The sequence below is a fragment of the Lampetra fluviatilis genome, chromosome 1 (assembly GCF_964198595.1).
Source record: "Lampetra fluviatilis chromosome 1, kcLamFluv1.1, whole genome shotgun sequence".
NCBI lineage: Eukaryota > Metazoa > Chordata > Hyperoartia > Petromyzontiformes > Petromyzontidae > Lampetra > Lampetra fluviatilis.
Genome location: NC_136275.1, coordinates 12,511,510 through 12,538,700, shown reverse-complemented (window position 1 = coordinate 12,538,700; position 27,191 = coordinate 12,511,510). Strand labels below are relative to the sequence as shown.

At 41.2% G+C, this 27,191-nt stretch overlaps 2 protein-coding genes and 1 long non-coding RNA gene across 3 annotated transcripts in view; 1 reads left to right on the top strand and 2 right to left on the bottom strand.

Moving 5' to 3' along the window:
- LOC144936513 (collagen alpha-1(VI) chain-like) overlaps positions 1–5,069 on the bottom strand; it is a 62,264-nt gene extending 57,195 nt beyond the window's left edge. The window contains exon 1 of the mRNA XM_078863659.1: positions 5,055–5,069. The gene's annotated coding sequence lies outside the window, so the exon portion shown is untranslated. The remainder of the gene's footprint in view (positions 1–5,054) is intronic.
- The window catches only part of LOC144932423 (collagen alpha-3(VI) chain-like), a 55,762-nt gene extending 37,460 nt beyond the window's left edge, over positions 1–18,302 (top strand). Inside the window, 23 exon segments of the mRNA XM_078856462.1 lie at positions 791–853; positions 1,280–1,342; positions 2,665–2,727; positions 2,847–2,897; positions 3,478–3,513; positions 3,649–3,711; positions 4,182–4,244; positions 4,348–4,380; positions 4,504–4,540; positions 4,655–4,711; positions 4,714–4,847; positions 4,849–5,385; positions 5,838–5,937; positions 6,213–6,451; positions 6,625–7,078; positions 10,348–10,438; positions 10,843–10,874; positions 11,818–12,093; positions 12,378–12,551; positions 15,379–15,411; positions 16,515–16,682; positions 17,440–17,453; positions 17,695–18,302. Of these exon segments, the coding sequence (XP_078712588.1) occupies positions 791–853; positions 1,280–1,342; positions 2,665–2,727; positions 2,847–2,897; positions 3,478–3,513; positions 3,649–3,711; positions 4,182–4,244; positions 4,348–4,380; positions 4,504–4,540; positions 4,655–4,711; positions 4,714–4,847; positions 4,849–5,385; positions 5,838–5,937; positions 6,213–6,451; positions 6,625–7,078; positions 10,348–10,438; positions 10,843–10,874; positions 11,818–12,093; positions 12,378–12,551; positions 15,379–15,411; positions 16,515–16,682; positions 17,440–17,453; positions 17,695–17,817 (2,904 nt within the window). The 3' untranslated portion in view covers positions 17,818–18,302.
- Positions 18,303–21,043: 2,741 nt separating this feature from the next.
- LOC144934668 (uncharacterized) lies at positions 21,044–23,497 on the bottom strand. Its single transcript, XR_013637192.1, has 4 exons — positions 23,374–23,497; positions 23,196–23,255; positions 22,765–22,821; positions 21,044–21,145 (listed from the first exon to the last, which is right to left on the bottom strand). It is a non-coding gene; the product is annotated as an uncharacterized LOC144934668 (long non-coding RNA).
- Positions 23,498–27,191: the final 3,694 nt, after the last annotated feature.

The window sequence follows — 27,191 nt, the reverse complement described above, 5'->3', positions numbered from 1 at the left end:
CAAAAACCTTTAGACTCAGTGAGGCTTTCCTGGCTAAACAAGTGTAACATTCCCTTATAATTCCCTAAGATAGTTTTTTAATTCCCTGAGATAGTTTTAAATTAAAACATTAAAATTAAAAATTAACTCATTCCCTGAGATAGTTTTTAATTAAAACATTTAAATTAAAAATTAACTCACAGCGGCCTAAAGCCTACAGCTAGGCCTAAAGCCTAGAACTAGGCCTCAAACTCTCCCTTCGTATCGTACCCCCGCATGTGTGAAAGGGAGTTAATGTTTAACAATGTTACATTCCCTGATGTTTTTAAATATAAACATTTACATTTAAAGCTTTTACATTAATAATTAAAACATTTAAATTACAAATTAACTCACAACGGCCTAAAGCCTACAGCTAGGCCTAAAGCCTAGAACTAGGCCTCAAACTCTCCCTTCGTATTGTCCGATTAGGTGTAGCAACATCGCCCCCTACTGCAAACACTTGGCAGGACCCTACAAAAACCTTTACACTCAGTGAGGCTTTCCTGGCTAAACAAGTGTAATAATACATTATGTTTATATTCTTTGGTTATTCGTTCCTACCAGCCCACCCCGCAGGGACCTGTTATGTGCGCCCTTCAAAATCTAATTGGATATGACCAGAAATACTTCGCTGTTGGTAGTGATTATGAGCTAAAATATGATATAATGGGGTTTGGTTTAACGTGTTTTTTTTGTTGCAATGTCAAACATGGGATTGAGCCATTGCCTGGAAGATTAATTATAACTGTTCTGGTGATATATCCTTCAGGGCAACAATGGGCCTGGAGGGAAGCCTGGAATCAGAGGAGAGGCTGGCATCCGCGGGCTCAGGGTGAGTTTGTCAGGCACCAGTCACACTTCACAGTTGACAGCGTAACCCCGGGCGACACCACTACAATCCCCAATTATAATTACGCATTATTCACATTTCAGACTGCATGTTACTTGAATAGTTTGGTCCCTGAACAGGATTAGTTTAGTTCTTCTTTTTAAATGTTTCATTATTTTCTTACCTTCAATGACTATTACTGTAAGCTTTGTCAGATCATCTTTTGCTTGAATGTTTTCCTTTTGAATTTGGCTGCATGTGGCTGAATTGTATAGTGGAACCTGACCCAGCAAGGTATATGAAACGGTAGCCACACCAATTACCCTCTTGATTGTAATGTGGAATGAAATGGCGGAAAGGTCATCCAGGATTAATGTGAAATGCAATGCGTGATGTATGGATATGTCTGAGTATAATCTATGTAACCAGGGTGAGCCAGGCCCAGCTGGACCCAAGGGAGACACTGGGAGGGCTGGAACAAGAGGCAGAAAGGTATATGTGTTGGGATGACACATAAGGAACTTTCCATGCCGTTTTTTGCCATGTTATTTTCCCATATTTTTATCCCAGTTGTGCTATCGATGTCATGCATGAGATAAATACTTATTCAGATTTTCGCAGAGCAGTGCATCCCTTCAAGATAGAGATTGGCTCATGAAATAGATATTATAGAGTTACCTCTGAGATCCCTTCAAGTGACTTTGTGTTTGCCCAGTTGAAGGAAGCACTTTCAACCCGCTAGCATAGAACTGGTATTTAGCCAAATTAAGTGCCGAACCCAATTTAGTTAAGTGTTTTTGTCTCGGCCTCGCTGTGCTCTGCGTTGCACCACTATCCGAGTAGATAACCTCGCATTCAATAAACCTTCAGAGCCAGGGTGAACATCTGACTCCAAACGTATTTAATGAATTGAAAGAGGTAAAACTTATGGAAAAACAAAGCACAAATACAGCATCTGTTAATACTTGGAAATATCAATACAATGAATTAACACTACAGCATCATTACATAGTCTTAGATAACATGAAACTCAACAATAGATCCTGGATGGACCAGGCACCTACATTAGTACTGAATAGCTATACAAGATAATAAGGTACTGTGTTAAATAAGGACACATCGTGTAATCACCATACTGCAGCCTAAATGTATAGCACTACACATAACACTGAACTGTGGATGAGATATTTCGTCATCCTTGCTCTCAAGATCGCAATATGGTTACATGGGTACACGTCTGACTCGACTTATGCAATTACATGTAACATTCACAATAACACAAGTGGCAGGCTTCATTGTTAATTCGGCCTCATATTTATCATAACAATTTAACAGTATTATAAAGGCATTTACAGCATTATAACGGCCATTCTAACATTATAACAGCATTCCTAGTATTATAAGAACATAAACGAACTTACAGACAATGCTTCTTAAAGTCCCACAATGAACAGATGCACCTGTTTTCACTGAGACGCTATTTGTGCCAACGTTTTGTACTCTGTGTAATGGCTGACACCTTGCCACGTGGCTGAAAGAATCTTAAATTGTAACTTCCTGGTCACGTGACCAAACTCAACATCAAAACAGGAAATTCCTGTGTATACACCCCACACCTGCTATGAGGCAGAACATTTTTGTAGAGTAATTGCTAATCAGACTGAAACCATCAATTCACGTACTGTATGTGGTGTGATCTTGCCATCCACAGATGAAGGGCTGTAACTGTCTTAGTCTTTAATCCTCGCCAAAAGGCAGTCTTTGGTTTATTCCTGTATGATTATGAGCATTGTCTTTTACATACCTTTCAACAGGGGGAATCTGGGATTGTGGGTGACAAGGGCTTACCAGGACCAGCTGGGCCTCGGGGAGAGACAGTAAGAACACCGGTTACTGTAACGAAGTTCCTCTTCATAATAACCTACATGAATGTTTCAAATTACAAAAAATAAACCTGCACAGAAAATACACGCTGTAATGGCGACCATATTTGCAGGGAATTGAGGGACTCGATGGGATTGGTGTTCCTGGAGTGAACGGCTCGAAGGTAAGCTTTTCCATTTGTAAAATTGTCGCTAATTATTGTTTATTCAAACATATTTCCAGGATGTACAGTTCAACATCGACACACATACACACTTTAAAATGCAGCACCAGCTTGAAAATATATCACTATGGATATCTGCTATGTTGATGCATTATGTAATGAGAATAGGTTTTCCCCTTTTTTCTGGCAACAAAACAGGTGTTAAGATGTTAAAACACCAAACTAAAACCTTTAACAAGGAATCATGTCTGCATTAACCACAAAACCTGTGGTCAAAATGCAATGTGGTTAATGCAGACATGATTCCTTGTAAAAAGTTTCAGTTTGGTGTTTTAACACCTGTTTTGTTGCCAGATTAAAGAGGAAAACCTATTCTCATATTTTGGTACTGGAAGAGGAGGTCCCATGATGTAGCATTATGTAATTTGATTAAATAAATTCAACGTTCTGCCTCTTGGTTCTCAAAACACTATGCAAGGGCCTTCAGGATGTGGTAGTTTCACCGAACAATGCCCCACTTTCATGCCGCTCTTGAGTCTCTGGAAACTTGGATGCTCAGATGTTTTGTTTTTTCCTGTAGGGAGACCCAGGATTGATGGGCTACCCAGGATTGCGGGTAATATATAGTACACTCAATGCAGCACCTCACCTTAATAAGTGCACTTAATTATCCCAATTTGTGCTAAGGTACATTTTAATGCGACCGCATGCTGGTGGGCGAAAGGCCATGTCGACCGATGTTTGTGTTTAGGGCATTGACGGCTCAGATGGAGAAAACGGCACAAAAGGCTCCAAGGGAATGAGAGGCCAGCGGGTAAGGTTCCTCGCATCCAGAGATCACGTCATTAGCAGCACCGCAGCGCCAGCCGACAACATTGTTCATCATGCGTTGTGATTTTTTTCAACCAATATTACGTGCTCGTTATGAGTTGTGAAGCTGTTCTGCTGCCAAAAGGTATGCACTACTATGATAAGTATTTTTATTTTTTTTGCATGAATGTTGACGACAATCTGCTTTCATTTAGCTACTTGGGTTATGAAGATCATTGCTTTTACAGATAAAAGGAATGTCAATGGTTTTAGAAGTGGAGGGGGGGGGGGGGTCGGCGATGTGAGAGATATAAGCAGTAAATATGGCACCAATTCCATAACCTCCACTTGCGATTTACATTGCTTTTTCTGCACTCTACCAATCAGTGGCTATTGAAGGCCACTCAAAACACATAATACGATGAAGATAATTTGGATTTTGCTGATAAAGTGTGTTTTTTTATCGTCTAACAGGGATATTCCGGCCAGTCTGGAGCCGCAGGAAGCACTGGTGAGCCTGGACCTGCAGGCGAGGAGGTAATGGCCATCTGTCATTAAACTCATTCCATCGGATTATTGTGCAATATTGCACTGCCCCTGCAAAGAACGGCTCTTATAAGATGCCTTGTTTTCATTACAGGGTCCCAGAGGTCGAGATGGAACCATCCCAAATGTAAGTGTCTTCTGAATTTTCATTAAAACATCTCATTATGATCTTTGTCTTATTCCATAAAATAAAAAGCTGAAGTATGCATTTTTACTTACATGTTAAATATATTTTCGGCTGTAATTTCAGGTATGTACATTGGTGAATACAATCCGAGAAAAATGCAGTAAGTGTCTTTGCACACAGAGCACTGTCTTAATTTGTGAGATTTGAATTAAAGTCAAAGGAAAAGGTCATGGAAAATATTTAATGTAATATTCTCTTTTCTTGTTCATTCTAGCTTGCTGTCAAGGTAAGATTTCACTGTATACACATCCAGATATTGTATTTACTGAATATTAAAAAAGCACATTTCACATGAGCTATTGACATGCACTGCATCTTGTACCTTTGCATTCTTTGAAGCTTTCAGGCTAATTGCGAATCATCTCCCACCCCACTGCACCACACGGGCACCTGCGCCGGGCCTCCTCCCCACCCACCCACCCCCCTCGCGTGTGTGCAGGCAAGCAGGACTGCCCCGCGTACCCCACCGAGCTGGTGATTGCGCTCGACGTGGCCCAGGGAGCATCGGCCGTCACGCTGAGCCGCATGAAGGCCATCGTGAAGCGTACGCTGCAGGGCCTCACGTTGGCCCGCAGCAACGGGTGCCCGCAGGGGGCGCGTGTCGCGCTGCTCACCTACGATGGCGTCGCGACCACCACGCGATTCCGCTTCGCCGAGCCGCGCAGCCGGGAGGACGCCATCGCTCGCACCGATAATGTGACGTTCGCGGCGAGCGGCGGCGGGGGGCGGCGCGACACGGGCCGGGCCATGCAGTACGTTGCGCGCAATGCGTTCAAGCGCGTGCGGCAAGGCCGACTCTTGCGCAAAGTGGCGGTGTTCATCACCAATGGACCCTCGCAGAACGCCGATGCCGTCAGTCTCGGGGTGGCCCAGCTGGTGGCCAATGACATCACGACGCTCGTTCTCTCCTTCGAGAGGCTGCCCCACATGACGCAGGCGCTCAAGGTGTGGACAGAGAAACATGGCGGTGGAGGGATGGCGGCCTCACAGCCACCATGATGTTGTACGCGTGGACAGAGATCAAAAACTCCATGCTGCCCTCAGAATTATTGCTGCCTCATTATAGAAAAATGGCAACAAGTTATGGCTTCGGTGATCATCTCTGGTAGATACAAATATTGAGTTATGTCAATGACAGGAAAGGGAATTTTCGTAAAAGAAAAATACAAGTAACTGTTAAGATTAACTAATCAGTTGTTATATTTCAACATTATATTGGATGTAATAGGCTCATATTTTTGTCCATAAGCCTCCTTTTGGGAACCAAACAGACTACAAAATGGTAAATCAAGCAAACACATGGAATGCTTGTAACAAGACGTTTCTCGGTGCATTAACTGACAGATTGAGTCTGTGTGATGGTAACTCCTCGAACCCTGTGCTCCTGTGCTGTGCAGATTGACAGTACCAAGCTCTCCAGGGTGGTGGTGCTCCCAGCAGCTCAGGCAACACACGAAGCAGCACTGGAAAGCGCCCTCAAGTGCACTGTCTGTTTCGGTGTGGAACCCTTTAGCTTTTCTCACACGTCTCATTCATCGCAGCCACCTCCCCTTTATTTTGTTTCACTATAAAGTATGACCATTGCAATTCCCACCAGTTGATGGAGGAGCATCTATGTAGATGAGCACTACCCAATGCTCTTTGAAGCACGGGAACTCCCACCCAACTGTGTTTTTCTATGAAGTCTGCGATTTTTATATGGGCGTCACACTGTATCAACCCGTGCACACACGTGAACTGCCAATGTGTTACTTTGTGCCGCTCGTTCCTAGATCAATGCAACCCAGACGCGCAGTGTGCGGTGACCCCTGGCAATGTTCCGGTGGAGCTGGCGGCTGACGTCGCCTTCCTGGTGGACGGCTCTATAGATGTGGCGCAGTTTGCCGTGGTGCAGCGCTTGGTGAAGAGAGCCATCGAACAGATCTCCGTCACATCTGTGCCGCGTGGCAGCGCGCAGTCGCGTCTTTCCCTGCTGCAGTACTCACCATTTGGAGCCCGTGCCACAGGAGCAGTACGCAACCACAACATCTCATAACATCTTCATCATCATTCATTACTTAATAGTTCTCCTCACGCAACTCCTAATGCGCCACCGCCCTTGAATATGTTGTTTGAAATGGAAGGTATCGTCAGTTATTGCCCACACCGTTAATCGTGCCGCGTTTGTTGCCCGGGCGCGTGTAGGCCACGGAGAGCGCAGTGAAGGTGGAGTTTGGCTTCATTCAGTTTGGTCGGGACGAGTTGTTGGAACACGTGCAGCAGAAGCTGCAGCCCCTGAGCTCAGGCTCCACCACCGTCGCCGGCCCGGCCGAGGCCCTGCAGTGGGTCACCCGCAATGCCTTCCGCAACGCCACATTGCCGCGCAAGAAGCGCGCAGTGGTGCTGCTGACAAGCGGGCAGGGCATGGATGTCAGTTTGCGCGAGGAGGCTGAGCGCAGCACAGAGGTGGCCACAGGGGCCATGTGCCAGGGACTGGCGTTGTTTGTCGTGGGGCTGGGTCCTGGTGCGCGGCAGGTGCCGATCTCCATGTTCGCCAGCCCCCCCGCCGAGATCCACCAGGTGACAGTGAGCACTGCTGGGGGGGCCGAGGAGGCGTACCTGCAGCACCTTCTTCACACATTCTTCAGCATACTCAGCCGTGAGTGCACATGCCACCACACCGCACCCACCGCTAGGGTTGCCACCTGTCTTGGTTTTCCCAGGCTTGTCTTGTTTTGTGGTAGCTGTCTTAGAAGGTCTGTAAGCCTTCCTGGGACATACAAATGTATGTTTCTTGTCAGTTGGAAAATGATACACCACTCAAGAGAATGCATTTACATGCATCTCTCCTCTATACGGTATTGTGATATATTCTTCTTCTTCATCCCATGACGTCTTGGTTTTTTGTATGATGGAGGTGGCAACTCCTACTTTCTGCTCGCACCAGTGATAAAGGCAATCAGTGCCAAACTCTGACATGCGTGCCTGCACGCGCGTTGCAGCCTTCACTTATAATCGCTTTTCACACACAGGGTTAAAGCTAAATTGATTGCTTTACATTGGTAAGATATCTGATAGAAAATATGTTTACCTCAAAGAAAAATAAATTAAGGATTAGAATTTGGAAAATAATGTAAATAAAATAACAGTACATAAAATTTGTGATCTGATCCCATCTGAGAAGGATGTGATCCCTGATATGCAATACCCCGGCGTCTACAATCTAAGCTGTGTCTGCGGCAGTAGTTACATTGGGGAAACTAAGCGACATGTCTCGGACCGTGTTCGGGAACATAAGGCAGATCTGAAACACGGTAGGATCAATTGATTTCTCTAAGACGAAGGTACTTTGCAAACCCACTGGCCAGTGGCATCACTAGGGGGGTGCGGGGGGTGCGGACCGCACCGGGTGACACCATCAGAGGGGGTGACACCAAAATGACTGTCTATACAATTTTTGTGCAGTGTTTCAGCAGAAATGTATTACTATTTTTATTTAAAAAATATCCCTGTAGTTAGTTATAACAACAAAAACATTGCTCATGTTTTTGTAGTCGCTGATTTTGTCAAATTTTCTGGTATTTTAGCTACAATATTGTGGTAATTAGTATTTGTGAACCGATATCAATAGCTTTTTTGAGAATCAAGTAGTAATTGAAGGAAAAGGAGAAAAATAAAAAAAGGCTTCCGCTCAGTTACTAATAATGTTGTAACTAATAATCTTGTAATTCAATGTAGAAAGAATTTACAAAACAATTGTGTTGTTAGTATTCTTTGGGTCTTTCGCTAAAGCCACGTAGATAGAAAAATAATAAAATTATCACGACGTTTCAATCGTAACACAAGCAATCGTCATCAGGTGAAAAAATATAGCGAGAGAGCTGCCGAAGCAGGAGAAAATACAGCGGAAGAGCTGCTGAAACACGAAGTTATATAGGCTTGATATGCGCTCAGCCCAAGGATAAGTGGGCGGGGCTAGAGGTTGAATTTGCATGTCAATGTAAGATCGGTGATGTACCTCCATGACGACGACACAGTTGTGGAGGTGGCTATTGTATTGTGAGAGATTAGCATGTCAATGTAAAATGTAAGATCAGTGATTGACCTCCACGACGACGACGCAGCTGTGGAGGTGGCCATTGTATTGTGAGAGATTAGCACGTCAATGTAAAATGTAAGATCGGTGATTTACCTCCACGACGACGACGCAACTATGGAGGTGGCCATTGTAATGTGAGAGATTAGCATGGCAATGTAAAATGTAAGATCGGTGATTTACCTCCACGACGACGACGCAACTATGGAGGTGGCCATTGTAATGTGAGAGATTAGCATGTCAATGTAAACGAACCAACACAACAGTGGCTGTGCTAGTGAGACGGGAGGAGGTCCATGGGGGGTGACACCAACCCTAGTGACGCCACTGCCACTGGCTATCAACAAAGATTCGTTCATGAAGCCATCCATATATACAGACACAGACACATTTTCAACCGAAAAGATGGGTACCAACTGAGCAATCAATGGAATGACGTTATTTTCCAGTTTAAGTCATAACAGTCTTTGATTTTCCCATCCTACCACCTTCCGATGTTTGTTGTTATTTTCAGCTCTCTGATTTATTACATTAACAGGTAAAATTTCTCAAACTAACACAGCCACCTCGTGCGCCAACCTCGAGGTTGCTGCTCAGCGATCTTCCATTAGCATGCTAATTTTTACCTGGCAGCCCTTTGATTGGTGGAAAACCCACCACCACCTCAGTCGCTGCCCACCACTTACATTAACATTGGCTGCTGACATTTGGGCTACGCCCATTTCAAACTTTATAAACAGTTGTCTTTAGAAGCTAACCCCCCTTTGCCTGATGACGACCACTTGTGTTGCGATCGAAACGTCGTAGTTTTTTGTTATTTTCTTGGAACCTATCTACGTGACTTGAGTGAAGACCCAAAGAATATGGAAAATGTTTTGTGCTGAAAGATAAGTGTAGAAAACTACTTATGAGTTAAGCTATCGGAATATATGTTTTGCGTTTTAATAGGCTCTATGTGTAGACCTATTTTCAACGTTACCCCTTTATATTCTATATCTCAATGGTTTTTAACTAATTTTAGGCAATGAACAACAGATTCTGATGTCCTATATGTATGAAGGACTCATCCACTGCAGAAGGCAATATTTCCATACTTGGGCAAAACAAAGCAATTGTATCATTGCTGCTCATGTGTCATTCCCATGTCACTGGCAAATACCAAAACTGACAATTGTACTTCTGAGTACAACTCTGATAGGTCACCTACATGTCGTCATAAAGGCTATAAATATGACAAAACTGTGTCCTAGCATATGCCAGTGTCCTAGCATATGCCAGTATGAGAAACATAACATAAACATGTTAATGTTTGACAGTTTACCATTAATGATTATATCTAATATTACTATTCAGGGGAAAGCTCAACAAAACAAATGTAATTTCCCTTATTGTGTACATCACCTGAGATTACATTAATTATAATTATTTGGGAGCTTGCAACAAATATCCTGTTTTAAATCAAGCATGCCACTTCTTAAATGCACACTCATACTAAAGTCAGTGATTGCAAATGTCAAAATGTGTCTAACTGACAGCTGGGTTATTTCCATGTCCAAGTATGTATTTTTTACCACAAGTCCTCATGCCTCACAATGTGTTTAAGCCCCTCAAAGATGTGGTGTGATCTCTATTTTCCACAACGAAATATAACAGAAAATATACATCTTGATGTGGAATCCTCTCTGGATTGTGGTCGAGTTTGCATGGAGTGACCCAACAATTACAATCAAGGTAATTTCATGCCTTCTCAACTATACATATAATCACACATGTTTCCTCTCAACCCCTCCCCCATCCTTGTGAACCTGAACATGGTGCACACTCCGTTGCAGAGGATATATTTGAGTACCCACCTAAAGCCATGTCAGCAGAGTGTGCGCGGCTTAAGAAGGGTCGCGCAGGGACACCACAGGGGGATGAAACGTGAGTGAGATGCACAAATCCGCATACATACATTGTACACACAAAGACAAAGATCTTCCATATGTAGTCTTTTCAGGCTGTTGGGGAAAGTCCTGTAAGTGAGTACCTATGAAGACCGGAATGGTACACGGAGAAGTGGTGTGTATGCACATCACGCAAGGTTCTCAGACCCTGTTCAGATATCACTTACCTGAGGTAAGCTATGGTTGGGAATGGACCTGAGGTCATCTGTTTCCCACAAACACACGTGTAAAAGCAAATACATATCAATTACACCCACATATTCACACAAAACCCACACTCATGCTACACGTTAAGCAAATTACATTGGTTACAAATGTGTTTAGGTTGTGCATGTTACACACAATAATGATGTTGCATGTTTTTGTTATTTACTCTCACAGAGATCGTGGAGACATTGCCGAAATCATGAGAGGTGATATAAATCTGTTGTTAGAAACCGTTTTACGTGATCGAGTGCACTTGTGTACATTTTGTAATGATTAAGATAATGAAATGAAAATACCGTGGACTGCAGTCCAATTTAGTTTTACTAGAGAATTGTGTAAATACTGCGATAGTTATTTAAATTTGTGTCCACAGAAGCAATTTGAGGTGTGCCCTATGGTTTAAGTCTGAGCATACATAATGTACTTCTATGAGGGTTACTCTTGATGGATCTGGCACCAGGAAACCATTGAGTTGTCCCCATCATCACCCTCTTAAACCTAACCCTTGACACCTCGTCTCTGCACCTCTGCAAATTGGTGTGCTATTTGGGTTTCCTGACCTCTACCCTTCCTGTCAACGCTTGGCTGTCATTGATTTGTTTAAATAGGTCTCAACGACCATCAATCCACATACGCAGCCTATAGTGGCAGACAGTTTTTCTTTTGTCGTCCTCCTCTTTGGTGTCATTTCACATAGGCTGCTGCACAGTAATGTAGTTTGTTGGGTCACAATTTTAACATTTTATATAAATGACATTTTGAGAAGGGTTGTTTCAGAGGTCTGTAAACTGCACTCACTTGTAGTTTTGCTCTTGTGGTTCTCGGTACTTGGGGGTTTCACTGCCGCTTTGCTCTGTGCTCACACGCTGGCATCGTTTTCAGATTACTGGGAGTCTCTCAATGGGCAAGTTGAAAGATCTACATTTTCCACCGCTGCCTCTGCTGCTGCTGCTGTTGTTACTGGTGCTACCACCACCACCGCCACTGCTGCAAATATCACCACCCCCCATTCCGTCGACATACTAGCCGCAGATGGCGGATCGTTGCCATTACTTTCCACGGCTTTCGCTGGCTTTAGTGTCAACGAGTTTGAGAATCAAAGGGGGTTTCCTGTAGACTCGACGCATACCTCTGCCCCTCTGACCACAGAGACTGCAAGTTATGGACATGTGCAGTCAGATGCCGCGTCAGCGAACACTGTCCACCTTGCAGAGAGCGCAGCCGAGCAGGCTAGCGAGCCCCAGGACTCGCCATCATACTCCGCGTTCGATTCGGGAGTGGAAAGTGCAATTGGCGGTACATCAGAGGAAGGCCTGCCAGAGTTCTACTCTGAGGGGGATTCTCAGGGAATGGAGGAGGGAGACGCTGGCACAGAGGTGCACCTCACGTCTCCCTCTTCGTCTGCACAACCCGAGGAGCCCACTGGTGTGTAACATACCAAAGTTACCACAAATTTCAGCTCAACTTAACACAACATTTACGACGATTTATCCATATTGTTTGGTTATTGCCATACATACAATTAACTCTTAAAAAAAAAAACTGCATGTGTTGCATCGCCTAAAGATTTCATAATATATTTTTTCACTAACATATTTACCCAGCATGGTATGCAAACGTATTACAAAATAGATTGAAAGATGGAAAAATATTTTTTCAGCTTCAATTTTCTCCTGAGCTGATGTCATGTCATGTACATTGCTGGCTAGGCAACAAGTGCATGGGCGGGTACGACACCGGCACTGTGTGTAGCAAGTTCCAGGCGTTCTGGTACTTTAACAACGACACGGGAGGATGCGGCCAGTTCTGGTACGGCGGCTGCGACGGCAACGCCAACCGCTTCCCCACAGAGGAGGAGTGCGTGCGGACATGCCTGAGCCCCAGTAAGGCGCCCCCCCTCATCCCTCACATCGTGCTACAGCAGCAGTCTGTTCCAGCTGTGACAGCACTCTAACACTAGGATGAACCCTCATGTGATGTAGCCAGCAGCAATCCAACAGTCCAGCAGCAGAAGCATCACTGCAGGCAGATTTAAAAAAGATTTGTACTATTGAAGAAGGATTTACTGTATGCCAATTACATTTTGCATCAATAACGGCCGGCCTTTATCTAAATTCAATTGAATATTTCCACCACTAACACTACGCGTAGCCAACAAGTAATAAAATGCCGCTTAACTGCAGGCGAATCCATGAGGGAATAAATAAGTGCCACATTAAGCTATTTATATAATGTTCAATAATTATAATACTTCACAACCCTTTGTAAATTGAGCGCTGTCATTCTGAGGGTTGTTTAAATCGTGTTATTGCACAACCTCATATTTAACTGGCACAAAAGAGTTTTGGCGGATGTGCAATATTTAATTGTCTTCGTATTTAATTAAACACATACATGTTTTACAGTTTTATCGACAAATTCCATGTTTATTTATAAAATAGCAAGTGTATTTCAACACGAGTCACCTGCTAAACTTGACTGTATCATAAGTATGAGAGATCATTGATACAGAAGGTGTCAACAGTAGAATACAAAATTTTATCCTAATTGGAATTTGGAAAATAATTTCAAATGCTATTGGCCAATGATATCAGATATTTAAATACCTTATAGTATGCACTTTGCATATTTCATCATTGTTTTTTTGCACATGCTGTTTTCATAATATGCAAGCATGTTTTCAATTTGAAAACGTAAGTACGTGTGTTTTCAAAGGAATAAAATCTAGGACACAACTGGATTTTATCAACACACTTTACTTGAAGCTGCTGTGTCTTATACTGTACATGTAAAAAAGCAAAAGGCTTGACATTGGCAAACCTTTTCTTTTTACAATAAGCATCACGAGCTATATGAGATGCTCAGGAAAGCATCTCATCAGCAGCATGAGCATCATCAGTCATGGTCTATCCACTGCTGGATGAGGGTCGCCCCCAAGTCTTTTTCATTCTCAAGGGTTCTGTGGTGCCACAATCTACATCGCTCCTGTAGATTAACTGAATCTCATCGCTGGGGTGGCCGTCCTCTCAAAATGTCATCCCATTCTTGGTTGGCAATGTGCCATGTAAGTCGGTGATGGTGTGGTAGACGATTCTCAATCTTGCAGTTCCGCCACAGCCTCACTACCTCCTCACTTCGCTAGATGCAATTATTTTAACTGGAAATCAGAGGCGGGGAATCTTTGAAGGTAAATACGTAGAAAAATAGTACAAATATTACATGTGCGGCTGCATTTACTTTCTCACCAAAGCAGTGCCGCTATTATGACTTCAAAGCTGAAGATTGCAACACTTAAAAAATATATATAATGACTAATGCAAAGTGTAATTATTGATTAAGGATAAATATGTCTAGCATTAATCCGGTGTGAATAGATTGGGTTGTCAGGTTGGCGTTATTCAAAATTACCTCAATATGCCTGTTGTCAAGCACCTGCATGGCATATGGCGATTCACACATGTTCAGTAATAGAAAACGGTGCTCGGAAATAAAAACTGCCTTGCGACGACAATGAAGGGGGGTGCATCGTAGTACACGTCCCTTCACACTTGCTCGTGAATTATTGTTCTTTTGGGAGTAGTAGGACAAGCTCGTGTTTTTGTGCCATGCAAAGTGTGTCTTCCACACGCAGGGGAGATACATGCGCACAATGTGTTCGTCGACAATGCAGGTGACATGAGATGGGCCAAGCGCCCTTGAGCAGCTACTGTATACTGGACCAGTAACAAAATCCTGAAGACCCGTGCGTATGATTCAAACCAGATACAAGCAACCTTCGCCTAGCGACGGCATGAAATGTGCCTCCTTTGTGAGGCCACTGTGAGCATTGAGTGAAGGTTAAAACATTCTACTTACATCCTGTGACCTCCCATTGTAATAAGAGCATTTGTATTAGTTTCAGGTGACAGATGAAGTGTTTAGGCATCGCGTATTATAATGGCTTTCATATGGATGTGATTTCTCCCAGTAAAAAAGCATGATTCTCAGTGCATCCTGATGTTAAGTGGAAAGTGCAGCGTGTCTCCTACCCCTAATGGAAACCTTTAAATATGCATGGTTATTTATTTATTTGTGCTTACATGTTTTATTTCATACCTGTCGATATAAATTCATGTAAACCACATTGCCAATACTTTCAAATTGTGATGGGAAATGTTTACTTCACCAAATATCCAAACACGTTTTACCAAGTCTTATGTGAGAGATCACTCAAACTTTACACAGATGGGTCGGCAACCTCCTCACCGAAGGCAAAGACCTCCGCCAAAAATGTATTGTGCCAACTTTGTCATGTACGTTTACATGACAAATGAGAAGTATTACATTAATGTAATTTGTGATTGTAGTAACCAGGCGTCGAAAAGGAAAATGGCTTATTAGGAGCTTTAACAAAATCAACCACCCCATTCGGCAGTTTCCTTTAGGGAGCCAATTAGTGACCCTTCCGAGTCACTCATGAATACACACATTTGCAGCTCCTTAAATGGTTTTCACCATAAACGTTTGAGTTATATTTGAACCAGGCTGAGCCTTTTAATCTTATTTTTGCTGAACATTCTCAAGTGATTCATCGCCAATGAACCATCGGAATGTGTGTGAGACACTGCAGCCTTAAGTAAATTAACTCGGTTTCATATCAAAATGAACATGTGCAATCTTGTATTTTTTATGACCGAAATTGCATATTAAAATGTTGTTTTGGTTGTGTAGGTAAAGTTGAAAAGCCTGCTGTGAAAAGCAGAGGTTGGTATATTTTTCTGTAAAGTTGAGCACTTTGATTCATACTGCTTTGTTTTCATGCCCCAAACATCCAACATGCGTGTCCTCCTTCCTAAAATGTCCACTCTCAGCCACATGGCTGTGCTCTGGGCTGACATTTTCAAATATGGACATAAGTTGTGCATTTGTGGGGAGAAGCTTAAGTGACTCGATATTGTTGAAATATTGTTATTTGCAGTTTTTAATTGTCTGGCTGGTGATATTTTGGCAATTATAACTGTTTTAGAAGTGAAACACACAGTTATTTAGAAAGCAATGGATTTTCACCCAGCCTTCAATTATGGTGACTGACGACACTGGCATTCCCAATTTAAAACATAAACTTAAATATGTGTAAGTTAGATGTTCTCATAAACATAACTCCAGCACATGGACAGTACAGGAATTGTACCCATTGACTACGATGGACAAGTAAAACACATTTCCATAGCCGCGATGCATGTGTTGGTAACGCATTTGTTCATTCTAGAGGAATGAAAACATGCACTTATTGGAAACCTTCATATTTTTTTAAGTTGACTAAATTTGGGGAGTTATGTTCGAAAAGTAAAAACAATTTGCAAGAAATGTGTCCTTTAGTGCACCCTGATGGTGTAGCCACAGAATTACCCACAATGTTTCAGTCACACGTGGTTGTGATCGCACAACAGAAAGCAGGGCATTTCACCCCATAGTCCGTGCGGACACTGAATCTTTTTCACTCAAGCAGAGTAGAGACTAGCACATCATGAAGGAACCCCTTTTATGTTATGTAATTTAAAAAATAATAATTTACAGGCAGGTCAAATTATTGTTATTTTAAGTCTTTGTTAAAGTGCCTCCCTGCTGGACGTAGCATTGTGGTAGCACTAACCACCATTGGAGTAATTCCAAATTTCCATGGTGAGCAACACGATTTACACAAAGTGGTATTCGATCCTGGAGGGATAATTGGCCTAGCCAAACAGGAATTTAATGTATGACCTTACACATACGGGCTGAGTGCTCTGCCATAGCACCACCCACCTGGATATGTATTTATTTCACGAAGCGTATCTTTGGCAATTGTTTGCAACTTTGCTTCGCAGAGGTGTGCAAGCTGCCGCTCAATGAGGGCACCTGCCAGAATTTTGCCCTCAAATGGCATCACGATGGCACCGAGCGGCGCTGCATCCAATTCTGGTACAGTGGCTGTGGTGGCAATGCCAACCGCTTCGACACAGAGGCTGAATGTGCAAGGACTTGTCACCAGCCAGGTGAGGCCCAATATGCACAGCAGCGTTCACTGCCACCTCCTTAACTGCTGCATGTGCTGTTGATCAGTCTCTGCAAAGTTAACCAGCTCATGGATCCTATAGACCCCATAGAGTCCACACACTTTTACCTCATGTGACTGACAATACAAGGATGTATTATTTAACTGTAATAAATGACCTAATGATATCAATGTGTCACCTATGAGACATTAAGGGCTTGATTCATATTGTAGTTTTGCCCATCATTCTGTCACTTATTGGCGGAATGATGGCCGCTCCTCGTAAAATCTTGGAATGGCCCAAAATTGACAGGGTTCAGGGCACCGCCAACATTTGTCATAAGCTGTGTCACAATGTATCATTATTTAAACCACTTATCATCAAGTATTGCTAAGCCAAGAAGACTTAACAATACATTATACACCTCAGCGGAGGATGCAAACACCTTTTAGCATGTGTGACTTCATGTGACACCGATTGGTCAGCTTGGTGCGTTGGAAGGAGATTAGCACATGCAATTATTTTACGGACTGTGACTGAACCGTGCAGATAATCAGGCCACAAACTGGCATGTTAATTAAGTGCAATAGAGTTTTCTGAAATTTCCGCATAGTGCCAGATTACACAACTCTGTGTAAACAAACTCGAGATGAATCAGGACCTGAGTTCTTTTTTCCAAGTGCAACCAGTCAACTCTTCAGGGACCTGGTATAAAATTACTTGAGAGAGAGAATTGAATGTTTTCTTTTTGTTTCAGATGTCCGCAAAAAGGTAATTTTTTTTTTGCCTTTTTAAATCGCTTCTATTTAAGGCTTCATGTTCAAAACATTCACAGCAAATATTATATTAACCTTAGACTGATAGCTTTTACTCTTTCCCACAACTACATTACTCACTTCGCTGTTATGTATGGAAAAATTCTAGAGTAAAAATACATTTAAAATGTAAACACATTTTTAGGCTTCCACGTGATATTTGTGGTTCAATAATAACTTCAGTAATTGTGTTACAGGTTCTCAAGCTAGAGCAAAGAAGACACAGGAAGATGAGCCACCCACGCAATAATAAGGATACCAATTTTTCGTATTCATTACTAAGTTTATTCAAAACCCAAACTCACACACGTCAATCCTAAACGCAATCCTTGATATATCGTTCTTTGGAATGTGCGTTTTAAACACATTCACAACACAAGTGTTTATTGGCGAATTCAGTTCACATTGTGGCCTTGTTTCTGTGCTTTTGTGTTCAGTGTGAGTACCTATTGTTAGATTTTTTTTTAATTACGTTCAGTCTTTTTTTACTTTGATATTTTTGTTGCAATACATTACGGTGCTTGGCTACAGCTAGGCAAGGTGTTTGTGAAAACACAATACCTGTGAATTTTATGAAAACAACCGAAATGGAGTCCTGTGGTTTGTAATGAATTATTTACGTGATGGAAGTTTGCAGGGCAAAAAATAGTTACATTCATTAATCACTGTTTTTTTTCTTTGTGAAAATTAAATCATACGTAATTATTAAGGATGTTCGTCATTGTATTTCCAATCTTAAATAATTTACGAATCAAGAGGGAATTGCTCTTTACTATTTTTAGAAATATATATTAAAAAAATGCAATCACTTGAGCTAATATCAGGAAAATGCATACCACTACATTAATTGTGCCAAGCAACATTTGGAAATGCAGCCGTTTGATATTCAATGGTGGTATTCATTGTGTAAAACAAGTGTGGAACTGGCACATTCTTTGTACACTGCTTCTAATAAAAACATGAAGATCCCATACTCAGGACTCTTTGTACGCTCTGCTTCATTTGTATAACCATATATTTAGAGAATAGGATATGTAATGGGACAAATCTATTTCTTGTTTAAACACTCTCACATGACTCATGGAATGAAGGGATCTGTACTACCTTAAGTAATCATTAGAGTATATATGCTTTATATTTGCATGTTTAGGCTACATTCGTTGATTAATCGGAATATGCTGGCTTCATGGCAGGCTGTACGAAATAACATCCGGTGGGTGCTGAGACTAAGCAATGATTATCACAAGAGGCATCTTAGAGTCGGGGAGCCTGGGAGGCCCTGTAGTTAGTCTATTCCCATTGTGCCTATTACATGCACAATTACCACAAACGCTGCACTTGTTCTATTCTTACTCAAGTTTAAATTTATGTATGTGACTACAATAATACCAAATGAGGCAGAAGTTAAGAAGTTAGTGGTAGGTGTTGTAACAGGTCTGTGAGACTTATGAGGCTGGCAATTTAATATTGTATCCTGTCAAAAATGTTCATCCAATGTCAAGCGCACACACAAAAGCCCAGAATAAGTTTAAATCGTATTCAGTTGGATCTCAAACAAATGAACATCGCCTAAACCATGTGTCAACAAAGGAATCTGGTCTTAAGCAAGTTAAAATATTGATGAATTATTTTTTTTGCAATTGTTTTTTAATTTTCCAAGTCCCAAGCAATGAAGATGATAGCAATGTAAGTGTACATTATAAATATCATTTTCACGTTATGCTAAAACATTTTTAGATTAGCCAAGGTTGCATGAAAGATGCATGAAAGTTGCTTTAGATATGTACGAGGTCTCAAATGACTATTGTAAGAACATTTCACCTCCTGAAACTTTAAACTGCTAAAATACACGCAATAATGACAAAATTAAAAAAAACCAGTAAAATGCAATTCATGATATTTCAAACACAGCATGAACAGGAGTTAATGAACTATCAAAAGGCTGGATGCAAACACTTTTTTACGTTATAATATGTCTTTTATACCCCAAAATATCATTACATCACAAAAACAACACAGCTGTAAAACTTGAAAATGGTGTCCTCAAACGGCAATGATATTCGGTTAATGTCCTGAAAATGTCTGGTATAATGGCATGTCTACAAACTAACTATAATATGTAAATCGATAAATGTTACAAGTGACAATAATCTACAGTGGGTGATATTCAAAGTAAGAAATGGACTCGGTGGGATGAACTTGTTAATCACATGGAAAATAATTAGAGCTTTCAAAGTACATTCACTCCCTCCACTGGGTCTCAATCCAATCCTGGATCAATTTAAATACTACCTCACAACCTCTATGGACTCATCCCTCCCTATCTCGTAAGTCATAATAATTTTCTCACTCAATCCCCTCTACTCACACTCTGCTCCAGAAACTAAGGCTCTCTGTTGAAGGCCCACTCGACGACCTTCGCTCAGTGAGAGATAATTGAATCCCCTCTGCTGTCCTCATAGTGTGGAAATCCCTGCCCACAACGTCTGTACAGTCGACTTTCTCCACATAGTCAAGGCTCAAGACTTTTCTGTATTCTTCTGACTGCGTCATTCCCTCAATAAAAAAATATTCCTACACGTTCTGTACTGTCTTGCAATGCGCTAGAACTTGGATGCTATAGGTTTCCCTCGCTTTATGCAGTTGATGTGTTCCCAAAAAATGGCGCACAAATCGAAATTGCGTAGTATGAACTTTGCAGTCACCCAATCCACAATGCACGGCACAAGACAGCTGCATGCCGAGCAGTGCATACAATACACACAATGTTGTCCCACGTCCAACCGCATAGCCGCATTTGAGTAAATTAAAACCACATGTAGTGAATTTTAGGTAGTAACAGATCAGCCGCATTAATGCGAAATCGCACAAACCTAACTCGCATAAAGCGAGGGATACCTGTATAAATAGAATTGTATCATATTTAGAATAAAGTTTAGACTCACTCTTCCAGCCAAACACACTTTCAGCATCGTTTAAATCTCAACTTATGAAATTATGATTTCAAAAAATATCTTAGCTGAGGCCACAATAATTATTTGACCACACAAGAAACTGAAAGGGTCCAACAAGGACACTGTTTGCAGCATGTCACATGCAAAACTTCTGGACATCTGTGAAACTAATGAACAGCTGTGAAAAATAGCTTTATATCTCATCGGATTCCTCCAGTATAATTACATATTATGATTCTGAAAAAAACTTAGATGTCATATTCCCATTACGAGACCAAAAGAAAGAAACAAAACCCCTAGATGTATGCTCACTACTTTCACACTTCAAAAGTACTGTAAACTATGAAAGCCATATTTCTAAATAACAGGCCATTTCAGACATCTGCTAAAGCTACCGGCGAATATGGGTGGAAAATATTTACTGCTCACATGCTAAGGTCAGACTTTTGCATTCAGATGATCAGTGTTAACTTCCATCTCCCCAGCGAATGTTGGAATCTGACAGAAAGGCGGCCCAGTGGTGGGAAACACATGCTGCGTAGCCCCGTGAGCATCATATGATAACACAGACGGTTGAGATGTCAGAGTGTGGGTCATGGCGACATGAGGCTCCCACGCGCCGGAAAAGGGGCCCTGGTACCAGCTCGCGGTATACTGGAGTCTCTCCACTTAGTGCCGTCTGGATGTCTTTCAGCTGCATACAAGGACATAGAACATTTTGATGGTAATTATTTTTAGAACAGTCATATTTTAGTTTCAGCTCAGTTTAGAGGCCAACCTATGACAAAAACACGAACTGTACAATATTTAATCTCAGCTTCTGTTAGGGCAGAGCACATTATTAATAATTTCGTAAGGTATATAACAGCGATACCGCAGAGGCAGGACTAACAAATACAGAAGACTGACAGAGTTAATTTAAGAGTGCTTGAACTTTTAAATTTGTGCTCCTATTAATGTAATTATTTTGCCAGCATATTCTTTGAATCTTAGAAAATGTAAAACGACCTCACAATCCATATTATTATGGGAACCTCATTTGCCAGTAAAAATATGATAATTGTTTTTTTACCCTTCTATCTGGCAACAAAACTGACACCTTTTTACAAGGAGTCATGTTGCATAGACCGCAATACCTGCAGTCATAATACAAACAAAAGACATAACTCTGATAATGTGCACTGTCCTTGAAGTTGATTGGTCCACACCCGAGACAGCTTTCCATCTGGTCCAACCCATGTGAGACTAGGCTCTAAGAAAAGCTGTCTCGGGTGTGGACCAATCAACTTCAAGGACAGTGCACATTATCAGAGTTATGTCTTTTGTTTGTATTATTACTGCAGGTATTGCGGTCTATGCAAACATGACTCCTTGTAAAAAGGTGTCCGTTTTGTTGCCAGATAGAAGGGTAAAAAAACAATTATCAATCCATATTATCTTGTCATTTTGTTGCAACAAAACAGCAGATTACTTATATGGGGCCTAGGGGTTGTCACACGTGAGGGGGGTGGGGGTGTGGGGGGCACTCAGGGGTGGAGAGGTGGGGTGGGGGCCCTCGTACTATGAGGGGTCCTTCCACTCGTTTTTAATGAACTTTACTTACGTGGGAATGTGTTGTTAAATGTTTACAGTGACTCAAGTTAAAACCCTATCCACACGTTAAAACACGACCAAGATACCGGCCCAAATCATAAACATTTCACGGCCACCTTCCGTAAGGCGTGTAAGCATTGGTTTTTATGATAATTGTTTTTTTACACTTTTATCTGGCAACAAAACTAGCACCTTTTTTTTACAAGGAGTCATGTTTGCATAGACCAATCAACTTCAAGGACAGTGCATACATTATCAGAGTTATGTTTTTTGTTTGCATTATGACTGCATGTATTGTGGTCTATGCAAACATGACTCCTTGTAAAAAAGAAGTGTCAGTTTTGTTGCCAGATAAAAGGGTAAAAACTAATTATCATATTTTTTACTGGCAAATGAGGTTCCGATGGTGCATTGGTTTTTAGTTCCTGGCTCAGCACGATGGTGAACAAGAAAGGTAAGCGATTATTCAGACCCAGCCCATTTTGTAACTCTCCTTCCGAAAGTTTTATATTTGTATTTACTTCACAATAAATTATGAGAAGGCAAATCATGCTCTATTGCTGCACTAAACATAGATGCAATTAAGAATTAGCACTCTTAGTCTTTTACATTTACACCAAATTTTGAAGGGTGAGGAAAATCCAGCCTTTGACTCAATGACCATGTGTATTCATATTCATTTCACAGTCAGTGCACAAATAAACGAACAGGCGAACTTACTAAGACAACTGTTGCACGATCCCGATGTGCTTGATAAACAAAGTCTGACAAAACAATCTGTAAAACAATGTAACAAAACATTTCCATCGTCGATAACAGCAAAACAAAAACATATGAAAATAAAAGTTAATTCACACTACCTTCATCAGAGTTACCCTGGGTGAATTATATTGAGCAGGTGGAACACTCACTTGTCTGAGAAAACGAATTTAATGACTCCTGCAGATGATACATGTTCTCATACAGAACACACGCTCGACTAATGCAACTCTCAGATTGACTCAGCACAACTGTTTTCCTGGTTCTCTTGGGAGGAGAAATGCTATGAACACCAATGGTGCATATTCCCAATTGTTTTCCAGTCCCTGTGTGAGCAATGCAAACATTGCAAGCAACTGCAATTCAATATTCTATCCACATTAATTAATTACCAGTTTCCGCTCGGCTTCCTCCAGTTGCCGCACCGTTTCAGCATCCTGGATATAAAACATCTGAAAACACAGTTTGTCAGTGCCAATGTGACCACATTAATAGATTATGGATATTTAATTGCACGTTCACATTGAAAATATAGTTTTGTGTATGCGAATCATGAGTCACTGCCGTTACATGGTTTTTGCTTGGACCCGTTTGGTTCCTTTCTTGTCCACACTGAGCTTTGTCTTCCTTCACCGTTTCAACTTGTGTTCCACAGACTTCAATGGTGAGAACAGACTTTGCAATGTAATCTAAAAACTGTAACCAAGGAAGTAAAGCAGATTGTTAATGGAACGAAAACAGATTCAGAACGATAACTATCTGTACTCATTAAGTAAACCATGTAAATATGGCCCGTGTTTTCAACACATAAAATGTGTTTACAAACTAAACTTGCAAAAGAATGACAACGAAATAGTAATACTGTACACTTTTTATGCATGCAATATATTTGAGGTTGTTTCAATAAATATGCCATTCTATAGCATATTTTGGTAAAATGCAACATTTAAATACTCCTCACCTATTAACTCACAAATGCTCTTTCATTGCTAAGTCTAACTTTCATGGAAAAAATAATGCCTCTGTCACCACAGAGAGAGAATGCTTATTGGTGCATGCATTTACCAACTTGGATGCAATATGACTACAGAGAATACGTACAGTGAAGGACAATGTATTTCAAACCTCCTCAGTGACAGGACTGAAGAAAAAGGTCTTCTCAAAGTTGTAGTCAGGGTTACTTGAGGCCACTTCTGCAGTCTCATCCTCATCTTCACAAAACAGCTTAAATCTACAGTGAGTCTGTGTATATGGGATAAAAAAGTGGAATTGCAAATATTGTTCATTTTGGCAGCCAGCTTGTTTATTTGTCTGTCTACATATAGTTATACTGTGTATATTATACGCTTTCCATTTCGACATTTTTGTAATTGAGAACAAGCAAGTGGATCATGCAGCGATGGTTGGCGTGAATTGGCACGCGTTGAGCGCACACGACAAAACAGGCCACGTCTCTCGCTTCTAGATCGTGTCCAAATGCAACCCGGGCCTCGATGTTTAGATTGTTTCTAATGTCTTTCTATAAGCACAAGTGAAATACACAGATGCACATTTAAAAATGCATGTTGTTACTGCCATCCCCCACCTATTACACTGGTCAACAAAAAAAATTTCTGGCCTGGACTTTTGCAGCTGTTTTAGACTAATTTCAGGGTGCTGATTCCAAATCTGATCTCAGATTTGCTCTATCACATCTCATTTGTATGCTATCGGCATACCCCATTTTCATTGATTTTACCCGAAATTAACTCTGTCACTTATGATTGCAAATTGTTGCGAGTCAGTGACTGCTTTAGTGTTAAAATATGGTGCTGTATTTTTAGGATAGTGTGTTTATAATATCATTTTATGTAGATATCCACATTTATTTAATATTTTTCTTCTACAGGGCGTGATCTAACAATAGCTACAACATCCGAAAGAAGGAAATGCAGTAATGACCCAGATATCTTCTGCTACATCTGTGGCAGCTTCACTTTGCAGGATCAAAAGCGCAACATCAATATCTTTGTCAAGAAGGTTTATCTTGCCTACTTTAAAGTACGACTTGGAGACCAAGACAAAAATTGGGCTCCTCACAAAGTGTGTAAAACCTGTGTTGAAACTTTGCGATCATGGTCTAAAGGAAAGAATGCTAAGCTGATGTTTGGTGTACCAATGGTTTGGAAAGAACCTACAAACCATTTGGATAACTGATACTTCTACCTTGTCAATGTAAAAGGTTTCAATAAAAAAAACACTTACAATACCCAGATATCCCATCTGCTAGAAGATCAGTTGAGCACTGTGAGGAAATACCTGTGCCTGTATTTACTGGGCTACCAGAGATTGATGTTGAATCCCTCAGTTTACCTGCTTCTACAGATGATGATGCTCAGATCTAATATACGCCATCTGATGCAGATTATGATACAATTTCTCTGTTTAGTCAGCCTGAATTGAATGATCTTGTAAGAGATTTGTATTTGCCAAAGCAGTCTGCTGAATTGTTGGCTTCCAGGCTGCAAGAGAAAGGACTACTCAGACCTGGCACTAGTGTCTCCTTTTATCGTAACAGAGAAGCAGCACTGCGAAAGTACTTCCATTCAGATAGTCAACTTGTTTATTGTAATGATGTTGAAGGGCTTCTTCTCAATATGGGACTGCCCGCATATGATTCAAGTGAATGGAGACTTTTTATTGACAGTAGTAAAAGGAGTTTGAAATGTTTGTTACTTCACAACAGAAATATATATGGTTCAATCCCAATAGGACACTCTGTAAAAATGAATGAAGAGTATGCCAACATCAATATTGTTCTGGATAGATTGGAATACCATGTTCATGGATGGCTAATTTGTGTTGATTTGAAAATGGTTAATTTACTTCTGGGTCAGCAAGGAGGTCACACCAAATACCCTTGTTTCTTGTGCTGCTGGGACAGTGGGGCTACATTAGAACACTGGGTTAAAAAGAACTGGCCACCAAGAATCAGTTTGACGCCTGGTGACAAGAACATCAAGTATGAGCCTCTGGTTGATAGGAATAAAATTGTATTTCCCTCACTACACATAAAACTTGGGTTAATGAAGCAATTCGTCAAAGCTCTTGATCACACTGGAGACTGCTTCAGCTATATATGTTCAACCTTTTCAAGTCTCAGTGCCGAGAAGAAAAAGGCAGGAATATTTGATGGCACTCAAATAAGAACACTCATCAGGGATCCACACTTTGTTACAACAATGACTGCGGCAGAGGCTAGAGCTTGGAATGCATTCTCTGATGTGGTGCGGAATTTCCTTGGGAACAGGAAAGCGGACAACTATCGAGAGATTGTGGAGGAGTTGCTCTTGAGTTTCCAAGCACTTGGATGTAGAATGAGCATCAAGGTTCACTACTTACATAGTCACTTGGCCTAGTTTCCAGAGAACATGGGTCACGTGAGCGAAGAGCAAGGTGAACACTTTCATCAAGACATTAAAGTTTTGGAAGAACGTTACCAAGGCCGTTGGGACTCAAACATGATGGCAGATTACTGCTGGTCCTTGATGAGAGACATTCCACAAGCTGTACATCGGAGATCGTCAAAAAAGAGGTCGTTTATGCAGATGTAACATCACTATTGTGAATGACCTTTTTGTACATATTTTTCTTATCTTCACAATTCAATTCTTATATGGTAATATGCATTCACTCACATTGATATGCAGTCACTCTTACAACTTTGTGCTACGGCTCATTAAATGTTTGTTTCATTATTATTGTATATTGTATCTCATCTTATTTTTGTATGGATGTCTGTTTAGCTATTCGTAGATGAGCATAAATTTGCTGTTTTTATTGAAAATTCAATATTTGATATCTCAAAAACCTGATGTGATAGACAAAAACTGATGCCAGATTTGGAATCAGCACCCCAAAAATACCTTAAAACCGTTGGAATACCTTATGCCAGAAAAAGTGTGTTGACCAGTGTTATTAATTAATCATTGTCATACCCAGCTGGAGATACATACAATATCTGCCGCTGAGTGTGAACAGAAGCAACAGCGTTGCCTCAGACATTAAAACGTTTCCCAACTTGTTTCGACTGCCAGGTGTGACAATTCACGCAACCCATGCAGTTCCATTTCAATATGTGGATTGCTTTGGAGTATGAATTTCATGCCACTTATAAAATCCATCTCACATTATTTGTGCGCAGAATATGCGGAGGTTATCAAGCACATGGGTGTGAGGATTAAGGGACTGTAAAGCATGTGAGGATTAAGAAAGTCACTGGGTGTGAGAACGACTTAGGAAAAACAGGTATTTGGGCTTGTGGGAGTTTGGTGAGGTATGTGGATTAGGAGAGGTAAAATATGGGGTGCAGGTGTTGGGAGACAGGAAAGCGTTGGGCTTTTGAGATA